The 19,898-nt window shown below is 40.3% G+C and overlaps 1 protein-coding gene across 2 annotated transcripts; it reads left to right on the top strand.

Annotated features, from left to right (window-relative positions):
• The first annotated feature begins 1,304 nt into the window (after positions 1-1,304).
• On the top strand, positions 1,305-7,235 carry LOC111840415 (interferon-inducible GTPase 5-like). Of its 2 annotated transcripts, XM_023805213.2 has the most exons (4): positions 1,305-1,439; positions 2,849-3,788; positions 4,016-4,108; positions 4,221-7,235. In XM_023805213.2, exons 2-4 carry the CDS (start codon positions 2,865-2,867, stop codon positions 4,242-4,244), a joined length of 1,041 nt encoding a protein of 346 aa, XP_023660981.2. In that variant the 5' UTR covers positions 1,305-1,439; positions 2,849-2,864; the 3' UTR covers positions 4,245-7,235. The 2 variants fall into 2 exon arrangements, with proteins under 2 accessions (XP_023660981.2, XP_023660980.2); XM_023805212.2 differs by having other exon boundaries at positions 4,016-7,235.
• Positions 7,236-19,898: the final 12,663 nt, after the last annotated feature.

The raw sequence follows: 19,898 nt of genomic DNA, 5'->3' as shown, positions 1-19,898 counted from the left end.
CTCTGACTTGTGTATTAATTAACCACGAACTAAGTCTTAGTTACATACTGAACTTGTGTTCATTCATCATTAATGTCCCATCCCTTTCTTTTATCTCAAGCAATTACTATATTTGTTGCTAGGCTATTTCTGTTAATTCTTTTGTGAACTACTCAAGGAACAAATAATGAATTACAGATGTGAAATTCAGATCTGGCTGGCACAGTGGTGCAGTGGTTAGTACTATTGCCTCGTATCTCTGGGACCTGGGTTTGAGTTTCTGCCAGCATTCCATATGTGTGGAGTTTGTATGTTCTCCTCATGTTGGTGTGGGGTTTTCTCCCACAGTCCAAAATCATGCTGAGGTTACTGAATTGTCCAAAGGTGTGTGTGTGCGCCCTGCAATGGGTTGGGGCCCCATCCTGGTTTGTTCCCTGCCTTGCACCTGTAGCCTCCAGGATAGGCTTTGGACCCCCTGTGACCCTGAACACGGTAAGTGGTTTTAGAAAATGGATGGAAATACAGATCTCATGTTTGTTCATCATTAAAACATCATGATCATGTTTTATGTCAAGCAGTTACTATATTTGTTACTAAATCTAATTCTGTAAACCTTTGTGAACTACTGAAGGAACCACTATGAAATTACTGAAGGAACAAGTAATGAATAACACGTGAAATACTGATCTCATGTTTGTGCACCATTATTAAACCGTGGCACATTTTTTTAAGTAGCTCCTTTATTTGTTCATTTTTTGTACTTCAGTAGCAACTAAGTATCTGTGCCTCCTCATGTAAAGTGTTACGGTTTGTCCAAAAAATCACTAGATTTATCACGAGTTGTTTTTTTAGGGGGGAAAAATCGCTAAAGGGACCTCAAAAGTTGTAAAATTCAGCGATAAAGTCGCTCTATTGGAAACACAAGGTATGCCGCGCATCTTAGTCTTCGCATTACTTTACCGTACTCCCTTTAACCCAGTGCGCATGCGTCATTTCCATACTCTTTAACTTAATAAAGGCATGTTCAACAAGTGCTTTTTTGTCACATACACGATATGTTTCCTATAAATTAACTTGATTGTGAATGATACCGTACTCAAACTTGCTAATAAATAAATAAAAACTATTCGACTGGCCTGCGTTATCTGACTGCTTTAATATTTCACCTTAGTATACATACCTGTAATAAAGGTGGTGGTTCATAAAATACAAGGGCTTGCAGTTTCAATAAGCGGTCACCGCTACACTAAATGATCAAAGTTTTCGATAATAATAAAGTAACAGAAATTAATTTTAAATAGCCTACCCTTACATGGGATTACGTCATGAGACAACCAAAGACGTATAAAACTGAAAGTTCCTACTGTAGCGATTTGATAGTACGCTGCATTAGTCTGCTTGTGAGGCGGCATTTATGCAGTAGCTAGGTATATACGCTAAAGCCCTGTACATATTAAAAGGTAAGGTCGGGTTATTTCATTATTTAAGAACCAAAAAGATATTAATATCGTCATTGTAAAATCAATTGTAAACAACAAGTAAGGTTGCAAATTGGGGATGAACCTTGTAGAGCTTAGTAGCCAACAATGTTGTTTGAAAGCTGGACGTTTGGTTATTTATAAACGTGTTACGTGTGTGTCGATGTGATTAAATAAGTTTATTTACAGTCAAGTTTACCACAGTACTTTCATTTCGTTGTAGGTTCCGGTACAGTACGATTGCTCGTACATACGCTGTTTTATTACGCTTTATCTTCTTTTTTTCTGATTTACCACATATAATGAGCTACTACTATAAACATTAATATCAGCAGACTCCCATCGTTTATGGTCCGGGGACAGGCGCGCAGTGCTTAGTTTGAGCCTGTTGATCGTCGAATTCTGTGAACCTAGAGGCGCAGCTGCACATGTTCGCGAGGTTCCCGTTCACGTGCACGAGCATTCTTCGCATTTTATGGAATGCAATTTACCTGCGTGTTCTTGCAAAATATATAGGAAGCTACGAGAGTGGGTATTTCTGAGCTCCGAAACACATCGGCAGTGCTGTGTCTAATTTCCCCGTTTGTTCGGGTGAAAGTAAAATACAGTATTTTACTTAATTTTATTATGCTTTATTTTATTTTGTTTTTCTTTTTAAGATATATTTTTAAGAAATTTCAAAGACGAAACTGAAAAACAACACGATAGACAAAGCAGAGGGATATGGTGCCACCTTGTACAATATTTACAATGCAGATCAAGAGAACTCATCCCACTTATTGTACTTAGGTACTTATCGCCTAAGGAAAGTTTTTGCATGTAATTTGTCTTTTGTGCTGTTGTATCTTGGCGAGCACTAGGTGTAAATTAAACAGAGCTAAACTTGTGAGACCATAAAGCCTTAAAATGATGAAATCAATGGTCCAAAGCACGTACTGTAGTTTACACAGGTCTACAAGAATTTTTTTTTTTTCAGGTGCCAAGGTTTTCTGAATTGATTTAGGGTATTTCGAGGGTGCTGAATTAAAAAATCCCATTACTTTTGCTGAATTGGTTCTAGTTTTTGAGATAATGGACATCCATGAAAATAATGCATTCCCCCAATGTGACTTGTGTGTGATAACAAATGCAATAGCTTTTGGTCTGTCTTTTGACTCTTTAACAATGTCTTAGGTAATGAAATGAATGATGAAGCGTTGAAGGAGAGTCTGAAAATTAAATTAGAGTTAAGTTCACATGTGCGTGTTTGCATGTTCATTTATTGCTGTTGTTACTGTGGTGGTGAATATTTACCCAGAACATATCTGCCAAGTCCTTCCAAAGGAAGGGCATCATGGGAACACCTGTCTGGTAAATGAAGTGACACGTTATTTCCACTCTTCCCAAACTAGGAAGTGAGCAGCTACTATGGCGACACTGCACACAATAAGTGAGGCAGAGATCCAGGACATCAGCAGTAGCATCACGTCACGGGTGGTGACAGAGGTGGTGGCACAGCTTCAGGACAGACTTGGAGAGCTGAAGTCCACCACACTTGATATTGCGGTGACAGGAGAGTCTGGTTCAGGAAAGTCATCCTTCATCAATGCCTTCCGTGGTGTGGGCGATGAAGATCCAGAAGCAGCGAAGACTGGTGTCACAGAGACTACCAGGGAGGCCATCCCCTACGTGCACCCCAATATGCCCACAGTGCGTCTGTGGGACCTGCCGGGCATCGGGACACCTGCTTTCCAGCCTAAGACCTACCTAGAAGTTGTAGGTCTGTATCAGTATGATTTTTTCATCATTGTCGCTTCTGAGCGATTTCGGGAATATCATGTGACACTGGCTCAGTGTATAGGGCAAGCAGGGAAAAAGTTTTACTTTGTACGCAACAAAGTGGACAACGACCTGGAGGCCACAGTCCGGCGAAGAGGTGGAGAACCATCTGCCATATTGAATCAGATACGGGATGACAGCAGTGCAGCATTGAGGAGGAGTGGGGTGCAACAACCTCGCGTGTTCTTGATCTCATGCTTCCAGCCACATCTTTTTGACTTCCCTTTGCTGCACACTACACTGGAGAGTGAACTGGAGGGCCACAAGCGCCATGTTCTTCTCTTGGCACTCCCCAACCTCACCTCGACTGTGCTCGAGAAGAAGAAGCAGGCTCTCCATGGAAGTGTGTGGCGGACAGCTATGACCGCTTGCCTGGGAGCCATGACACCAGTGTCTGCTGCATCTGGTACTGTTCCCTTGCTCATGGACACACTGCGATCCTACCAGCAAAGCTTTGGGATAGACACCAACTCACTGCACCGCTTGGCAAGTCTTACAGGGAAATCTTACCAGGTATGATGTAATCTGGAATATTCCTTGTTTTTTAATTCCTGACTCCTCATTTTGGTTCATTGCTCAACATGTTTAATCAAAGCATATGCACTATTTGTCTTAAACTATCTGTGTATTTTAATATGCTCCAAATCTCCTTTCCTTGTTAGCATATATCCACTCATGCTGGTTGCTTAATCTCTATCAATGGAGTGTTAAATAGCTTCACTTTGCTTCCCTTTCACCAGGAGCTTCAAAGAGAAGTGCTCTCCACAACCGGCCAAGAGCTCTCTCAGGAGGGCGTGCAGACGATGCTTTCTCAAGCGGCCGTAGGTCAACAGGTTGTTGCAAATATGTTGGAGAATCGGGTGCCTGTCCTGGGTACCATTGCCTCTGGTGGTATCTCCTTCCTAGCTTCTTATTACACCCTGACATCAGCTATTAATGACCTAGGTGAGGATGCTGCACGGGTACTGAGCAGAGCTCTGAAGGGGTGCGACCAAGAGCAGGATGATGTGCCAGATCCAGGAGATTTCTACTAGACCTCCTTTTCAGTTGATTGAATTTATTCTCCGTTTAATGCTGATTTAATGCTGTATTGAAATGTTATGATATAATTTTCACTATATGGCCAAAACTATATGGACGCCGCTATTAATTAAAGAAATTTTCTCATTACGCCACATCCGTTGCAGACACAGATATATAATTAAGCACACAGTCACATGATCTCCTGGAACAGACATTAGCTGCAGAAAGAGTGGTTGTATATAATAATGACTTTCCACATGGTACCATCATAGGACGCCATCTTTCCAAGTCAGTTCACCACATTTCTGCCCTGCCACAGCTGCCCCAGTCAACCGTAAGTGAAGTGATTGTGAAGGTCAGAATGTCTGGGAACAAACTCAGCTATGAACTGAGCTCATAGAAAGGAACCAGGGATCTCATATATAACTGCCTGTCATGTACACACAAAATGGGACCTGAAAGAGGCATATGCTACTTCCCACGCAATCGTTACGATCTATAGAACCAAACTTGACAACAGAATGTGCGTATCTGTGCGGGAACTCTGACCCATGCCTATACGTACATTTTAGAGAAAGTTGGCAACCCAGGTGGTGATGGTGAATTGAAACCAGATTGTAGGAAAAATACGAGTGGCATTATTACACATATATTGATGCCTTGTGCTTGTGAGTCATAACTTGTACATTTAATTTCATTTCATAGCCCACATCACATATATATCTACTTTATTATAGAAAAAAAGTGGTTTTATTTGTGATAGTGAGCCATAATTATTCCCTAAGGACGTTTCAATAGTAAAATAAATAAGCCGACTCAAATCTTAAATCATATTACATTTGTAATGTTTCATCAGTACTCTCACGCCACAGTTTTTGAAATGTAAGTATATTAGTGGCGGACATGACTGGATTATCACGATCATTTGGGCAATCAGTCTGATTGCTGGAAACATATAAATACTTGTCACACACTTGCATAACGGATTTTTTTAATCTCACGTACTGTCCTGTTTGCTGCGCTCACAGCGATAACAGGATTTCCAAAGTGTTGGCACTTTTTTGTCACTCTATTGCTTTGACAAACAAAATGGTTTTTCTAGTCTCTACCTCACCCACAAGCACCTCGATTTCTGTTTCAGAGAAGTTTCTTTTCTTGCACTTCCTACCATTTGCTAGCATAAGTATATCGGGCTTAAATTGTATACATCAATATTCATGAGGTGTTTTGCATTGACCATTTGTGGTTGGATGTGGGCGTGTAGAAAGCAGAATATGAGGCTGATCCACCTGTACACAATTCCAAGTCGGGTGTGATTTATAAAGACAACATTGCTTGCAAGTCTGTGTACGCACGGTTTTATAAATCTGACTTTTTTGCATACACCATTTTCGGCTTTTCTGCGTATGTATACTTTCAGTATGAGTCCTACACACTGTTTTATAAATGAGAACACTAGGGGCAATTACAGCAAAAAGACAGGACGAAGTTTATAAAGATTCCCTTGATTCCAGAATGAGATATTGGACAAGCTGGTGTCCACATACTTTTGTCCATATAGTATGTGTGTGTAATTAGGACCTTTGTGAACAAGTGTTTGTTTTGTAAGAATGAGTTGGTGCTGACAGGAGCAAGAACAGCAAGAAAAGACTTGCTGTTGCTGACAGCCCATAAGGGAGGGTCCATCTCTCCAGAACATTCCATTCCTCATATTAATATAGACACTGCTGTTCATACATAATATTAAAAAGACATTTTCTAGAGGCAAACGATCCCCTAAAATAGATCATTTCTATAAGGCCAAATGAGTACAACACAGTACCAATCAAAAGTTTGGACATGCATACCTTTGTATGAATGAGAATGATAGTGTCGCATCACATGACCTGGCCACCTGACATATACACAGTAGAGATGGTTTTGGAAGAGTTTGACCGGAGAGTGAAGAAATTGAACCGCCAACCTTCTGAGTCCCAACCCACAGAGTTGCGCCCCAAACAAATTAATTTGCATAATTCCATATATGTTGTAGTTTTTATGACTTTATAATTTTTGTAAAATATAGAGAATAGTACAAATAAACCTCTCTATGGGTAGTCTGTCCAAACTTTTAACTGGTACTGTAGGTCTCCATACATTACATTTTATTTCTATAAATAAACTTGATCTGATTTTGAACATAAGAATATTGTGTGACTAGACATGGAAAAACAACATTGCATAAACTAGAGCAACACAGCTGCATTTTGCAGTAAACTGATCTTGGGGTAATAGTGTGAAAGTGCAGGACTGATGGTAATAAAATGAGACATTTCCTTGAAATGACTGTAATGTTGCTTAAGAGAACAAAAACATCACAATGAAGAAACTTTTTGTGCAGACAATATGCTGCAAGTTTCAACACATCTGGGCTGCCAACCTCTGGAGGGACTTTAGTCATTTTGGAGAAGCTACATGCAAATTCATTCTTAAAATTAGTACTTACACAGCAACATTGTATGAAAAATAAAATTAGTTCATTGCCTTTAAAGACATTTGAACACAAAGACTTCTCTTGTAGTTGTGTATTAAATGATTTTATTTATGGTATTTATTTTAACCCTATAACAATCCAGGTAACCACACAATGTATTGAGTTAAGAAGTGACCGTTGTCTCTAGCAAATAAATATTGCGGATGGATTTTAATTGTCTATTTCAAGTCAGAGTGAACTCATTTTTAGCATTCATAACAAATTCATTCTTAGGCTGAGATGCCTCTGAAAATGTAGTAGCAAAGTTCATGGCAAATTTGTGCTGGGTATCTTGGGAAATTTCACAGATACAGAGGATCTCAGATAGGAAACATGTAGCAATTTTCACAATATGCTCAATATTACTTAATTAAAATTGTATCAACATGTCTAAATGCAAATGTAATAAAATATATACAATCTGATCCCGATAACATGTGTGGGGTTCTGTATGGGTTAATATGATTCATCTGGATGATTTTCCTCTTTTAAATCAGAATACAGGGGTAGAAAGGCAACCTCATAATTATAATTCTTACGAAATCTTATTCTTCTGCCTCAAAGCTTTTACTACGGCTGTAAAAGTTATAGATATATAGTATAGAATAGCATTCTGACTACCCCCCTCCCCTGAATTTGTCTGTAGAGATCATACATTCCTTCCATCAGCATGTGCTGTGACACAATTTCCTCTGACACAAGTTAGTTAGGACACAGGGGTGTAACGGTGCACAAAATTCAGGGTTCGATACAAAGCTCTGTTTCGGGTTCATGGTTCTGTGCAGTTTCAGTACCGCAGCGAAAGCACAATTTTTTGAAAGTTTATTTTAACTGCCTTAGTTTTTTTTCCATCAGGTCTGATTTTCCTGCAAAAAGATCCTTAAATACAGCAGATAAGTATGAACCACCCCGGTTTCTGCCTTGCTCCAGTCATTCCCACACTCAGATAATCAGTTTCAAATATGTTAGCACATTGGATGTGTTTCCAGCAACATACGTGAGTCAGGGCAGAGCCGAGAGACAGTCTTGGATTTATCAACTACTGTCTCTCTAATGCTGGTGTAATTCAATGGGAAACCAACATGTTCTCAAGCCACTGATTATGACTGACCATAGCCAGCATTAGCTGGCATTAGCCACAATGAGCATAATGCTTCCATGCAAGTTCCGCATTCCGTGTCTAGCAAAGTGTTTGTTCATTTTATTGTGCATTCCGGACCAAACATGACATAACTGAATGGTACACAGCAATTACTTAACCTGTACCATTACAACCCTAAAACAGACGTGCACGAGGAAGCTGCAGAAGGAAGCCCTTGGTTTCCATTTACTGGAAATGTTAGCACCAGAAATGTCACATGAAACTGAAACAGTTTCACAGATACATGGTTTCCTCAAATAAATAAGCAAATAACCGACAACAACAATACTTCATTTAAAACACACACATACACCAACAACAGCCTTCCTATAATGCAAAAACAGGTTTGGTTTGTCACGCCATGGTATGGTCAAAGGTGACTAACATTTAGTCAGTCCCTAGCTCCAGAAAAGGAGAATAAAAAACGAAAGAGAAAATGAGGTGCAAGGGACTTTATGGCCAGGTATTTCATAAAAGATGTTGAATTTCGGTGGGGGCTACCCACTTAGTATGAATTTGATTAAACACTGCATGCTCTTTTAGTGAGAGCTCTTTGCTATGTGCAAATGCAATGTGTGTTGCATATACGTTACAGCCAGTCAACAACCTGTGCCCACTCGGAAATGTGTGTTGGGGGGGGGCGGGGGGCCATGGAGACCATGTTGTCCTTGTGCACAAGCAAGACACATACATGTAACCGGCCTGATCATCATCATCTCATCTAAGATACATTTTTCTGTCTGCTGCCCGACCCAAAGGAAACATAAAAAAAAAATGCTTCTTTTTTGAAAGAAAAAAGGTTCTTGGGACAGAATTCCTCCCTCCTGGCCTTGTTCTGCAGGAACACTGCAAAAATCATGAAAAACATAAACAGATACATACATGAAGTGCAAACATGTATACAGAATATCAACGGCCCACTTACCAATGTGAGGGTAGTACTCCGAGCCCTCGTCGGAGCCTGCAGAGCCGGCACTGTCATGACTGGCAGACGGGGTGGAGGGCTTCAGCATCTCAGCGGTCTGGAGGAACCTGGAGGGGCATCGCACTCAGGTCTACTCAGAGAAACTGCTTTACAAGTGCTTATGTCTCTCTGAGGTTAAGCAGTATTATTTGTATCCTCATGTAAAGTTATTTGTCACATGAACTGCCAGCAACCACAGGGCCATGAGAAAGTATTTACTCCCATTCCCCTGTTTATTGCTTTTCTGTCACAATGAATGGCTCGAGACAAAAGGTACTATTTGATGTAGGTAATATTTGATGCGTAAACGGATGATATATTGTGTACACTTGTCTATAGAACAAAAGTTATCAAACACATTTAGGAACTTGTCCCTGAAGAGAAGCCTTAAGTGTGTTAGAGATTAGATTAGATTCAACTTTATTGTCATTGTACAGGTACAATGAAATGCAGTTTAGCATCTAACAAGGAAGTTAGATGTTAACCTGATTTATAATCCGAATGGTGCAATTCCCATCATTGCTGAAGCGCCTGTTACCTTTAACATCACACTCTCAAGCTGTAAAACTAACTCATCAAAAATATGTAACTAGCTGCAAACACCCAACTGAAATCTAAGAATTTTAGCCAGTTGACTAATAAAAATATTTGAATGGATTTTTTAGCTACAAGATTTTTACAGTACTCCTAAGTGTATTGGGTGTTTTGCCAAATACCTGATTGATATCAGTGAACCAGTCCTGAACCACAATGGCGACATGGCACACAGTGAAGAGGAAGGCAGCTACCTGCAAAGACTGAAGTCAGAAGAAAACAACTATAAGAGGTACAACAATGGGGCTTTGCCGTTGTTTTGTGAATTCAGGAAATACAAAGGTTACCAACACATCCAGTTAAACAAGTATGCACACACACTCTCGCACAGTTGTCATTGCAAAATACTGTAAAAATGTCTTTATCAAACCAAAACAAATTATCAGTAGCCTTATAAATTTAAATGCATCTACCAAATTAAAACATTACCTAATGTGCAAAATGGAACATTCATTTAATGCTTCCAATTCATAATCTAAAACAAAGGACACATTGCATTACATTTTGGAATGGGGTGGGGTGTCATTTTTACATGCCAGCTGCACCCTCCCTGAGACAATACAGGCAGCCAAGTGCGTGTACAGGGATGAACTGCAATGCAACTGAATGGCAAGAAATGAAGCATGAGGCAAGGTCTGAACACCAAAATAGCCCAGAGAGGGAAAGCCAGTGTGATGTGTCACCACATCTCTCCTGGAAGAGCTGAACGTGTTTCATGCTCGCTTTGAGGCAAACGCCCAGAGGACTGCATGCCACCATTGACCTCTCCATGCTCTCAGTCTCTGTGGATGAGGTGTGCAAGACCATATGATGAGTAAATCCTCACCAGGTTGCTGACCTGGACAGCATCCTTGGGCAGGTTCTCAGAGTGTGCATGGATCAGCTGGTGGTAATGTTCACAGACATCTTTAATCTCTCCCTCATCCGGTCTGCTGTCCCTGCTTGCTTCAAAATGTCCACCACTGTCCCTGTACCAAGCAACTCCTGCCATGCTCTGCTCAACTTGCTACTGCCCCCTGCAGGCCGCATACACCAGACAGTGCTGGAGGAAAACCTCTAAAATCATCAGGGAGTGCAGTCACCCTGCCACACTCTCTCACCCTGCTACTGCCCCCTGCTGGTGAAGCACTGACCTGCATTTCCACATAAGTGTGAGGGAGGTTGTACTCAGGTGGTAGCTTGCAGTCGTTGTTAATGAGATGATCCAATATAGAAGGACTCAAAATAGGCTGTAGGCAAAAGGCAGTCCAAGTCAATTAAATGATGATATAAATGCCCGATTGGCTATTTAAAATTACATTTATTAAGCACAAAATTTTGTCCAAAGCACAAAAAATTATCCAGAGCACATGGGGTAAGAGTGTAAAGTTATCCACCATCCAGGTGGGGTTACTGAAGAATCAGAGATTTGAATTAGCAAAGGAATGTTACATTCCCATAGTGCTTTTCAAGACACCCAAAGCACTTTTCAGAACCAATGGGGAGTAATGTCAACCACTGCCACTGTGTATCACCCACCCGGATGATGCAAAGGGACCAATTCTGCACCAATATGCTCACCATACAATAGGTGGTGAAGGGGAGGAGAGAATTCATCAATCAGAAAGAGGGGATGAGTAGGAGGTCTGATTTGAAAGGACCAAAGTGGGCAATTTTAGCCAGGACATCAGGGTACCACCCCGACTCATTTGAAAGATGCCCAGGGATTTTTTTTTCCACCTTAGAGTCTGGACCTCGATTTTACATCTCATCCGAAGGACAGCACCATTTTACAGCACAGTGTCCTAGTCACTGCACTGAAACATTGGGATCCACACAGACCACATGATGGGCTCCCCCTGCTGGCCAAATCAACACCTCATCCAGCAGCAACCCAACTTCTCTAGTTGGTCTCCCATCCAAGTACTGGCCAAGCTAAAAACCGGCTTATCTTGAGGAGGATTACCTCATCTGAACTGCAGGAGGTATGGCCACTGATATGGGCCATGGGCTTTGAACCCATATCCTTTGGACACAGGCGCCCTAAACTACTGAGAGGGGTGATGTGTGGCTCAGGGGGTTAGTTTTCTGTTCCTGTGATATGAAGGTTGCCTTGAGCAAAGCTGAGCAAAGCTTGAAACTCCCTGAAAGGCTCCCGGGCGACGGATAAATGGCCTGACTTTGTAGTCAGAAACCAGGCATCAACTGTATCAGTGTGTGTGTGTGTGTGTGTGCATCTCATAGGACAACAAGATGATATATATAAAAAGAAGCATTCCAATGTACCTGTACTCATACTTGTGCAAATGGCCTATAAAGGATCACTATATTTCAGCTACACAATGCCCCCATGAAACAGACAAAAGACAACTGTTGCTGTAGATAGCTTCGAACCTGTGTGTCCAGCTCCCGACTCTGTGCCCTGAATACATTTGCCCTGAAAAACAACATTACAGTTTTAGGTTTGTATTGTACTACCTACACTTAACACACAGTATCATGAAAAAACACACTTCAAAACGACAATCGTGTGCTTCCATAGTGCTGTGGCATCCTGATTAATTAACCAGTGTCCTATCATGCTTTGGGACACGTATAACAATGCTACATGAGCCTTGTTACTCTTTTTTCCTAAGGTGGCATGAAGTACAGATCGGAACAGGAGGACAGACAACGGGATTACTCAATTTTAATTAATAACTAACTTGTAGACAGAATTACCTTGGATCATCTTTGGGTAAATTGGCAGAGAGCAGCGACATGACTGTGGATTTGCCGGTTCCCTGGAGCCTGATAACACCCACCACCAGCATGTCTGTCTGGTCCCGCAGATACTGTAGAGCAGACGCCATGAAAAGTTACCCCACCTACATGAATCATTAACCGAGTACACAACACAGGGCACATACAGTACGAGATTTTCAGCTACTTAAAGCTTATGCACAACTTAGGCAGGTAGGCATGATGCTTAATTCAGTCTGTACTCATTTTAAAACAGCTTTTTGGTAAAAACTATATCTTTTACAGTTTCAGAATATAATTAACTTCTAAACTGCTTAATTAGTCAAAAGCATTTAGTAGGCCATTAAACTGTATTGTGAAAACAGCATTATTACTTCAGAAGGTATGACTTTCGTCCAATCATTTTCCATACCTGCTTCTTGCGACTTGTGTGTGATAACAAATGCAATAGCTTTTGGTCTGTCTCTTGACTCTTTAACAGTGTCTTAGGTAATGAAATGAATGACAAATGATGATGGAGAGTCTGAAGATAAAATTAGAGTTAAGTTCACATGTGCGTGTTTGCATGTTCATTTATTGTTTGTTACTGTGGTGGTGAATATTTACCCAGATCAAATCTGCCACGGCCTTCCAAAGGAAGGGCATTATGGGAACACCTGTCTGGTATTTAGCCAGAAATGGTTGAAATGCTTGTGATAGGGCCATGAAAAAATGCAGTTTGGCCAGAAGAAGCGGATCCATTCAGGCTTCACAAATGCAGTCAAAAGAAGATGTCCCTGGGTTTTTCACCTTTTTTGACTTCACCAGGTCCACATATTTCACAATAGAGGGCCAGACTTCCAATGCTCGTTCGACAGCTGGCAAATTTTCGAGCCACCGATGGTCACAGAAAGGTAGAGGGAATCTTGAGGATGATGTTGCAGCTGTGAAGTCCTCTCTTCTGGCTGGTGCAGAGTGGAAAAGAAAATGTAGTGCTTTGAGCACTTTCTCTACCATCCACATTTCAAAACCAGTCTTGAATGAGTTGTGAAGGGTATGTAGGCCACAACTTCCTACAATTATTAACTGTGTCCCAGCAAATTGCTCACCAAAGTGTCATCATTGGACATATAGGAGTGATGTCAGCTAATCATTTGCAAAGCCCATAGCACTTCTGCTTTCAGTGTGTCGGTTGAGGAGAATGTACTGCAGGCATTGCTTGTCGTGGGATCCAGAGACACTGCCAAAGTGGGTGTAAGCCTATCTGTAGAGGTTGTACTTGCAGGACTGGCAAACAACTGAATGGGGACAGTTGTTGTCTGACTGTCGACAAAACACTTGTACTTCTCTCCCCTGATATGTAAGTCGATGGCTTTAGAGCCCATTGTTGCCAGTTTGATGACTTTTACAAAGGTCGCATCGCGCTTTGTAGACTTTAGTCGTCTTTTTCAACCAGCCACAGTAGTTTTTTTTTTTTTGAAGCACTGACATTAATTACAATTAATGACTAATTAATATTCTATTAATTAATCAAATCATACATAACTTTTTCCTGTCACTGTTAGATATTTTTAATTTATTTTCTTTATGATGTTAGACTGTTTACTTACTAGTTGTAACTAAAATAAAAATATTCTTGCAATTCTGAATGCTTTTCAAATGTGTTGTGTTAATTAACTATTAAATATCTCAGAAACTAGAGCTAATCTGGCAAAACCAAAGTCATATTCTGATTCAGCACCATAAACTTAATATAAAACTGTTCAGACATTGTTGGCACCAAAATCACTGTATACCAGTGTTATTTTTACTTTTTAAAAGATTTCTTCATTAATTTGAACTGTAAGACAGTGATGGATGCCTCCATCTCTAAACGTTTCTCCTCTTCAGCTTTTGTCTGTTGAGCCAGTAATGCAGCTCTCTCTCTTTAATCTGTTCATTCAGTCACAACAAAGGAGAGGGGAGAGGAGAATTGAATGGACAAGCAAGCATTTCACTTCTATTTTTAGACAAAATACAGCCTGTAATTTCCTCCATTTGTTCATTATTCTTTCAATAAACTGACGAAAATATGCTTACAATTAGCTGGGGACAGCTAATTGAAAAGTTAGCTTCAATAACTGCTAATCTGCTAACTTCAAAGTTTAATTCGACACAACGGCAATGCTAAACCAACAAACCACTAAAAAATTTAGAGGAAGTTAACCATAATCGCTAGCCACTAACTTTCATTCTATGAATTTAGCTTCAGTTTGGTTTCTAGCTCTGAAATATTTAAAAACACTCCCAGACAGCTGAAATTTTAGTAGGTTGTAGCTTAGACACATACAGTAGCTTTCCAAAAAGGCATAGCATGCCAAGATCAAATGATGATCAAAGTTTGCTGAAATAATTAAACGAACAAATTAAATTAAACGGTAACAAATAGTAAAAGCTCAGTTACTACTTAAGTGAATGAACAAGTATAATTACTACTTGAATAAAAGGTGCATGACGATTCATTAATGATGACAAAACATGAGATCAGTATTTCACTTGTGTTACTCATTACTTGTTCCTTCAGTAGTTCACAAAGGTTTACAGAATTAATAGATAAAGCCTAGTAACAAATATAGTAACTGCTTGAGATAAAACATGCATCACGATTCATTAATGATGAATTAACATGATATCAGTATGTAACTAAGATTTAGTTTGTGATTTATTAATACATGAATACTATATTATTTGTGCCCTTTCAAGTGTTACCAATTAAACATTACAGTCAACAATCAACAGTTTATTCTCTGTAAACTTGTAGACTCAATAAACTGACGAAAATATGCTTACAATAATGTACACTGCAGCTGACACTGTTAAGGCTGATTTATACTTCCGTGTCGAGCTTACATCGTATACTACACAAGTGGTCTACACTGTTGCTAACACTCATGCTTTGTACTGGTTCATTCCTATTGTTATGTGGTGATTTGACACAATTTGATTCAACACCATGCAATTCAATGTTATACGATGAGATGACAAAGAATATGATGCTATGCAATTCAATATGGTACAGAATGTTTGATTTTATTCGGTTCTTAGCAGATAGCAAATAATAATATGCTGAGGCAGGCAAGTCCTCTCATGGGCCAAAAGGTGTGAGTATGTATAATATTATAATATTTTATATGTATGGTCCATGTACTGTGAAAAGGTTTTAAAGTTTTAAAGCAGTCAAAGAAAATGTGTTAAATGAGTTTAAGTGTAAAACATTACATTAGAACACATTCAAAGAGAGAAATTTATCAACGAGAAACATTTGGGAAGGATAAATGCGTAGAACACCGGCATTGCCAAATTGCCGAGTATGCGAAGAGGATGTCAGCAGTTTGGACAAAATTATTGACACCATTGACTTAATTCTTGGTAGTACACCCTTTGGAAGAAATAACTTATTTTAAGGTACCCTGCCGTAAATGACACCCCCCTGTATCTTTTCTCACATGATCATATCATAATTTTCTTGATAATACACACAGTGGACCTAAATTTATTTGAGCAAGCTTCACAGATCCAATTGCAGTGCAGCTAGATTTGAAAAGGGTGCATACCCTTATGCATAAGGATGCACCCCCGCCCCTGCATGTCCATGCTCTAGGAAAAATGCACTCCTATAACCACTAGGGGAGCTCTTACCTTCCTTTAGCCTTGCTGAGATGCCATTTTCATTAGTCTTGACCTTGCGGTTAAGAAGACCTAATGCATATCACCTAATGCATACAACTGTTTTTTTTTTTATTAAAAAAAAAAAAAACTTTGTTTCAGGGTTTTATGAATGGATTTTAAGAAAACGAAGATCCCCCTCCCCCACCCTCACCCAGGCTTACCCACACCAAAGCATACATAACTGCATATGAGATAGATGGTTGGTACAGCATATGAAAAAAATTATAAACAAACAAACAAACAAAAAAATTAATTAATAAATGATTAAAAACACACAACTCCACTTGCAGTCCGGCAAGTACCATTCTCCTGGCAACCGCCAAACCCAGACTCGTCCATTGGATTACCAGACAGAGAAGCATGATTTGTCACTCCAGAGAACATGCCTCCACTGCTCTAGAGTCCAGTGGCAGTGTGCGTTACACCACTACATCCGACGCTTTGCATTGCACTTGTTGATGTAAGGCTTGGATGTAGCTGCTCGGCCATGGAAACCCAACCCATGAAGTTCTCTACGCACTGTTCTTGAGCTAATGTGAAGGCCACATGAAGTTTGGAGGTCTGTAGCTATTGACTCTACAGGCAGTTGGCGACTTCTGCACACTGTGCAGCTCAGCATGCCTTGTCCCCACTCTGTGATTTAACACAATTTTAGTTTTATCCCACGTAAGTATATTTATGTCCTGTATGATATTGTATATCATTGAAATTCTACCTTTTACATAAGGGTTCATTTCTAAAATATTGTCTGTTGCACTATTTTGAATTAGCAAAGGAATGTTACATTCCCATAGTGCTTTTCAAGACACCCAAAGCACTTTTCAGAACCAATGGGGAGTAATGTCAACCACTGCCACTGTGTATCACCCACCCGGATGATGCAAAGGGACCAATTCTGCACCAATATGCTCACCATACAATAGGTAAGGTGGTGAAGGGGAGGAGAGAATTCATCAACCAGAAAGAGGGGATGAGTAGGAGGTCTGATTTGAAAGGACCAAAGTGGGCAATTTTAGTCAGGACATCAGGGTACCACCCCGACTCATTTGAAAGATGCCCAGGGATTTTTTTTTCCACCTTAGAGTCTGGACCTCGATTTTACATCTCATCCGAAGGACAGCACCATTTTACAGCACAGTGTCCTAGTCACTGCACTGAAACATTGGGATCCACACAGACCACAGGATGGGCTCCCCCTGCTGGCCAAATCAACACCTCATCCAGCAGCAACCCAACTTCTCTAGTTGGTCTCCCATCCAAGTACTGGCCAAGCTAAAAACCAGCTTATCTTGAGGAGGATTACCTCATCTGAACTGCAGGAGGTATGGCCACTGATATGGGCCATGGGCTTTGAACCCATATTCTTTGGACACAGGCGCCCTAAACTACTGAGAGGGGTGATGTGTGGCTCAGGGAGTTAGTTTTCTGTTCCTGTGATATGAAGGTTGCCTTGAGCAAAGCTGAGCAAAGCTTGAAACTCCCTGAAAGGCTCCCGGGCGACGGATAAATGGCCTGACTTTGTAGTCAGAAACCAGGCATCAACTGTATCAGTGTGTGTGTGTGTGTGTGTGTGTGCATCTCATAGGACAACAAGATGATATATATAAAAAGAAGCATTCCAATGTACCTGTACTCATACTTGTGCAAATGGCCTATAAAGGATCACTATATTTCAGCTACACAATGCCCCCATGAAACAGACAAAAGACAACTGTTGCTGTAGATAGCTTCGAACCTGTGTGTCCAGCTCCCGACTCTGTGCCTTGAATACATTTGCCCTGAAAAACAGCATTACAGCTTTAGGTTTGTATTGTACTACCTACACTTAACACACAGTATCATGAAAAAACACACTTCAAAACGACACTTGTGGAATCGTGTGCTTCCATAGTGCTGTGGCATCCTGATTAATTAACCAGTGTCCTATCATGCTTTGGGACACGTATAACAATGCTACATGAGCCTTGTTACTCTTTTTTCCTAAGGTGGCATGAAGTACAGATCGGAACAGGAGGACAGACAACGGGATTACTCAATTTTAATTAATAACTAACTTGTAGACAGAATTACCTTGGATGCTCTTTGGGTAAGTTGGCAGAGAGCAGCGACATGACTGTGGATTTGCCGGGTCCCTGGAGCCCGATAACACCCACCACCAGCATGTCTGTCTGGTCCCGCAGATACTGTAGAGCAGACGCCATGAAAAGTTACCCCACCTAATGTACATGAATCATTAACCGAGTACACAACACAGGGCACATACAGTACGAGATTTCCAGCTACTTAAAGCTTATGCACAACTTAGGCAGGTAGGCATGATGCTTAATTCAGTCTGTACTCATTTTAAAACAGCTTTTTGGTAAAAACTATATCTTTTACAGTTTCAGAATACAGTATAATTAACTTCTAAACTGCTTAATTAGTCAAAAGCATTTAGTAGGCCATTAAACTGTATTGTGAAAACAGCATTATTACTTCAGAAGGTATGACTTTCGTCCAATCATTTTCCATACCTGCTTCTTGCGACTTGTGTGTGATAACAAATGCAATAGCTTTTGGTCTGTCTTTTGACTCTTTAACAGTGTCTTAGGTAATGAAATGAATGACAAATGATGATGGAGAGTCTGAAGATAAAATTAGAGTTAAGTTCACATGTGCGTGTTTGCATGTTCATTTATTGTTTGTTACTGTGGTGGTGAATATTTACCCAGATCAAATCTGCCACGGCCTTCCAAAGGAAGGGCATTATGGGAACACCTGTCTGGTATTTAGCCAGAAATGGTTGAAATGCTTGTGATAGGGCCATGAAAAAATGCAGTTTGGCCAGAAGAAGCGGATCCATTCAGGCTTCACAAATGCAGTCAAAAGAAGATGTCCCTGGGTTTTTCACCTTTTTTGACTTCACCAGGTCCACATATTTCACAATAGAGGGCCAGACTTCCGATGCTCGTTCGACAGCTGGCAAATTTTCGAGCCACCGATGGTCACAGAAAGGTAGAGGGAATTTTGAGGATGATGTTGCAGCTGTGAAGTCCTCTCTTCTGGCTGGTGCAGAGTGGAAAAGAAAATGTAGTGCTTTGAGCACTTTCTCTACCATCCACATTTCAAAACCAGTCTTGAATGAGTTGTGAAGGGTATGTAGGCCACAACTTCCTACAATTATTAACTGTGTCCCAGCAAATTGCTCACCAAAGTGTCATCATTGGACATATAGGAGTGATGTCAGCTAATCATTTGCAAAGCCCATAGCACTTCTGCTTTCAGTGTGTCGGTTGAGGAGAATGTACTGCAGGCATTGCTTGTCGTGGGATCCAGAGACACTGCCAAAGTGGGTGTAAGCCTATCTGTAGAGGTTGTACTTGCAGGACTGGCAAACAACTGAATGGGGACAGTTGTTGTCTGACTGTCGACAAAACACTTGTACTTCTCTCCCCTGATATGTAAGTCGATGGCTTTAGAGCCCATTGTTGCCAGTTTGATGACTTTTACAAAGGTCGCATCGCGCTTTGTAGACTTTAGTCGTCTTTTTCAACCAGCCACGGTAGTTTTTTTTTTTGAAGCACTGACATTAATTACAATTAATGACTAATTAATATTCTATTAATTAATCAAATCATACATAACTTTTTCCTGTCACTGTTAGATATTTGTAATAATTTTTTTTTTAATGATGTTAGGCTGTTTACTTACTAGTTGTAACTAAAATAAAAATATTCTTGCAATTCTGAATGCTTTTCAAATGTGTTGTGTTAATTAACTATTAAATATCTCAGAAACTAGAGCTAATCTGGCAAAACCAAAGTCATATTCTGATTCAGCACCATAAACTTAATATAAAACTGTTCAGACATCGTTGGCACCAAAATCACTGTATACCAGTGTTATTTTTACTTTTTAAAAGATTTCTTCATTAATTTGAACTGTAAGACAGTGATGGATGCTGTCACGATGGGTGAGCGAGCGAGCCAGGAAACAGGCGAG

The sequence above is a fragment of the Paramormyrops kingsleyae genome, chromosome 9 (genome assembly GCF_048594095.1).
Source record: "Paramormyrops kingsleyae isolate MSU_618 chromosome 9, PKINGS_0.4, whole genome shotgun sequence".
Lineage (NCBI taxonomy): Eukaryota > Metazoa > Chordata > Actinopteri > Osteoglossiformes > Mormyridae > Paramormyrops > Paramormyrops kingsleyae.
This window is presented reverse-complemented; position numbering and strand designations above follow the sequence as displayed.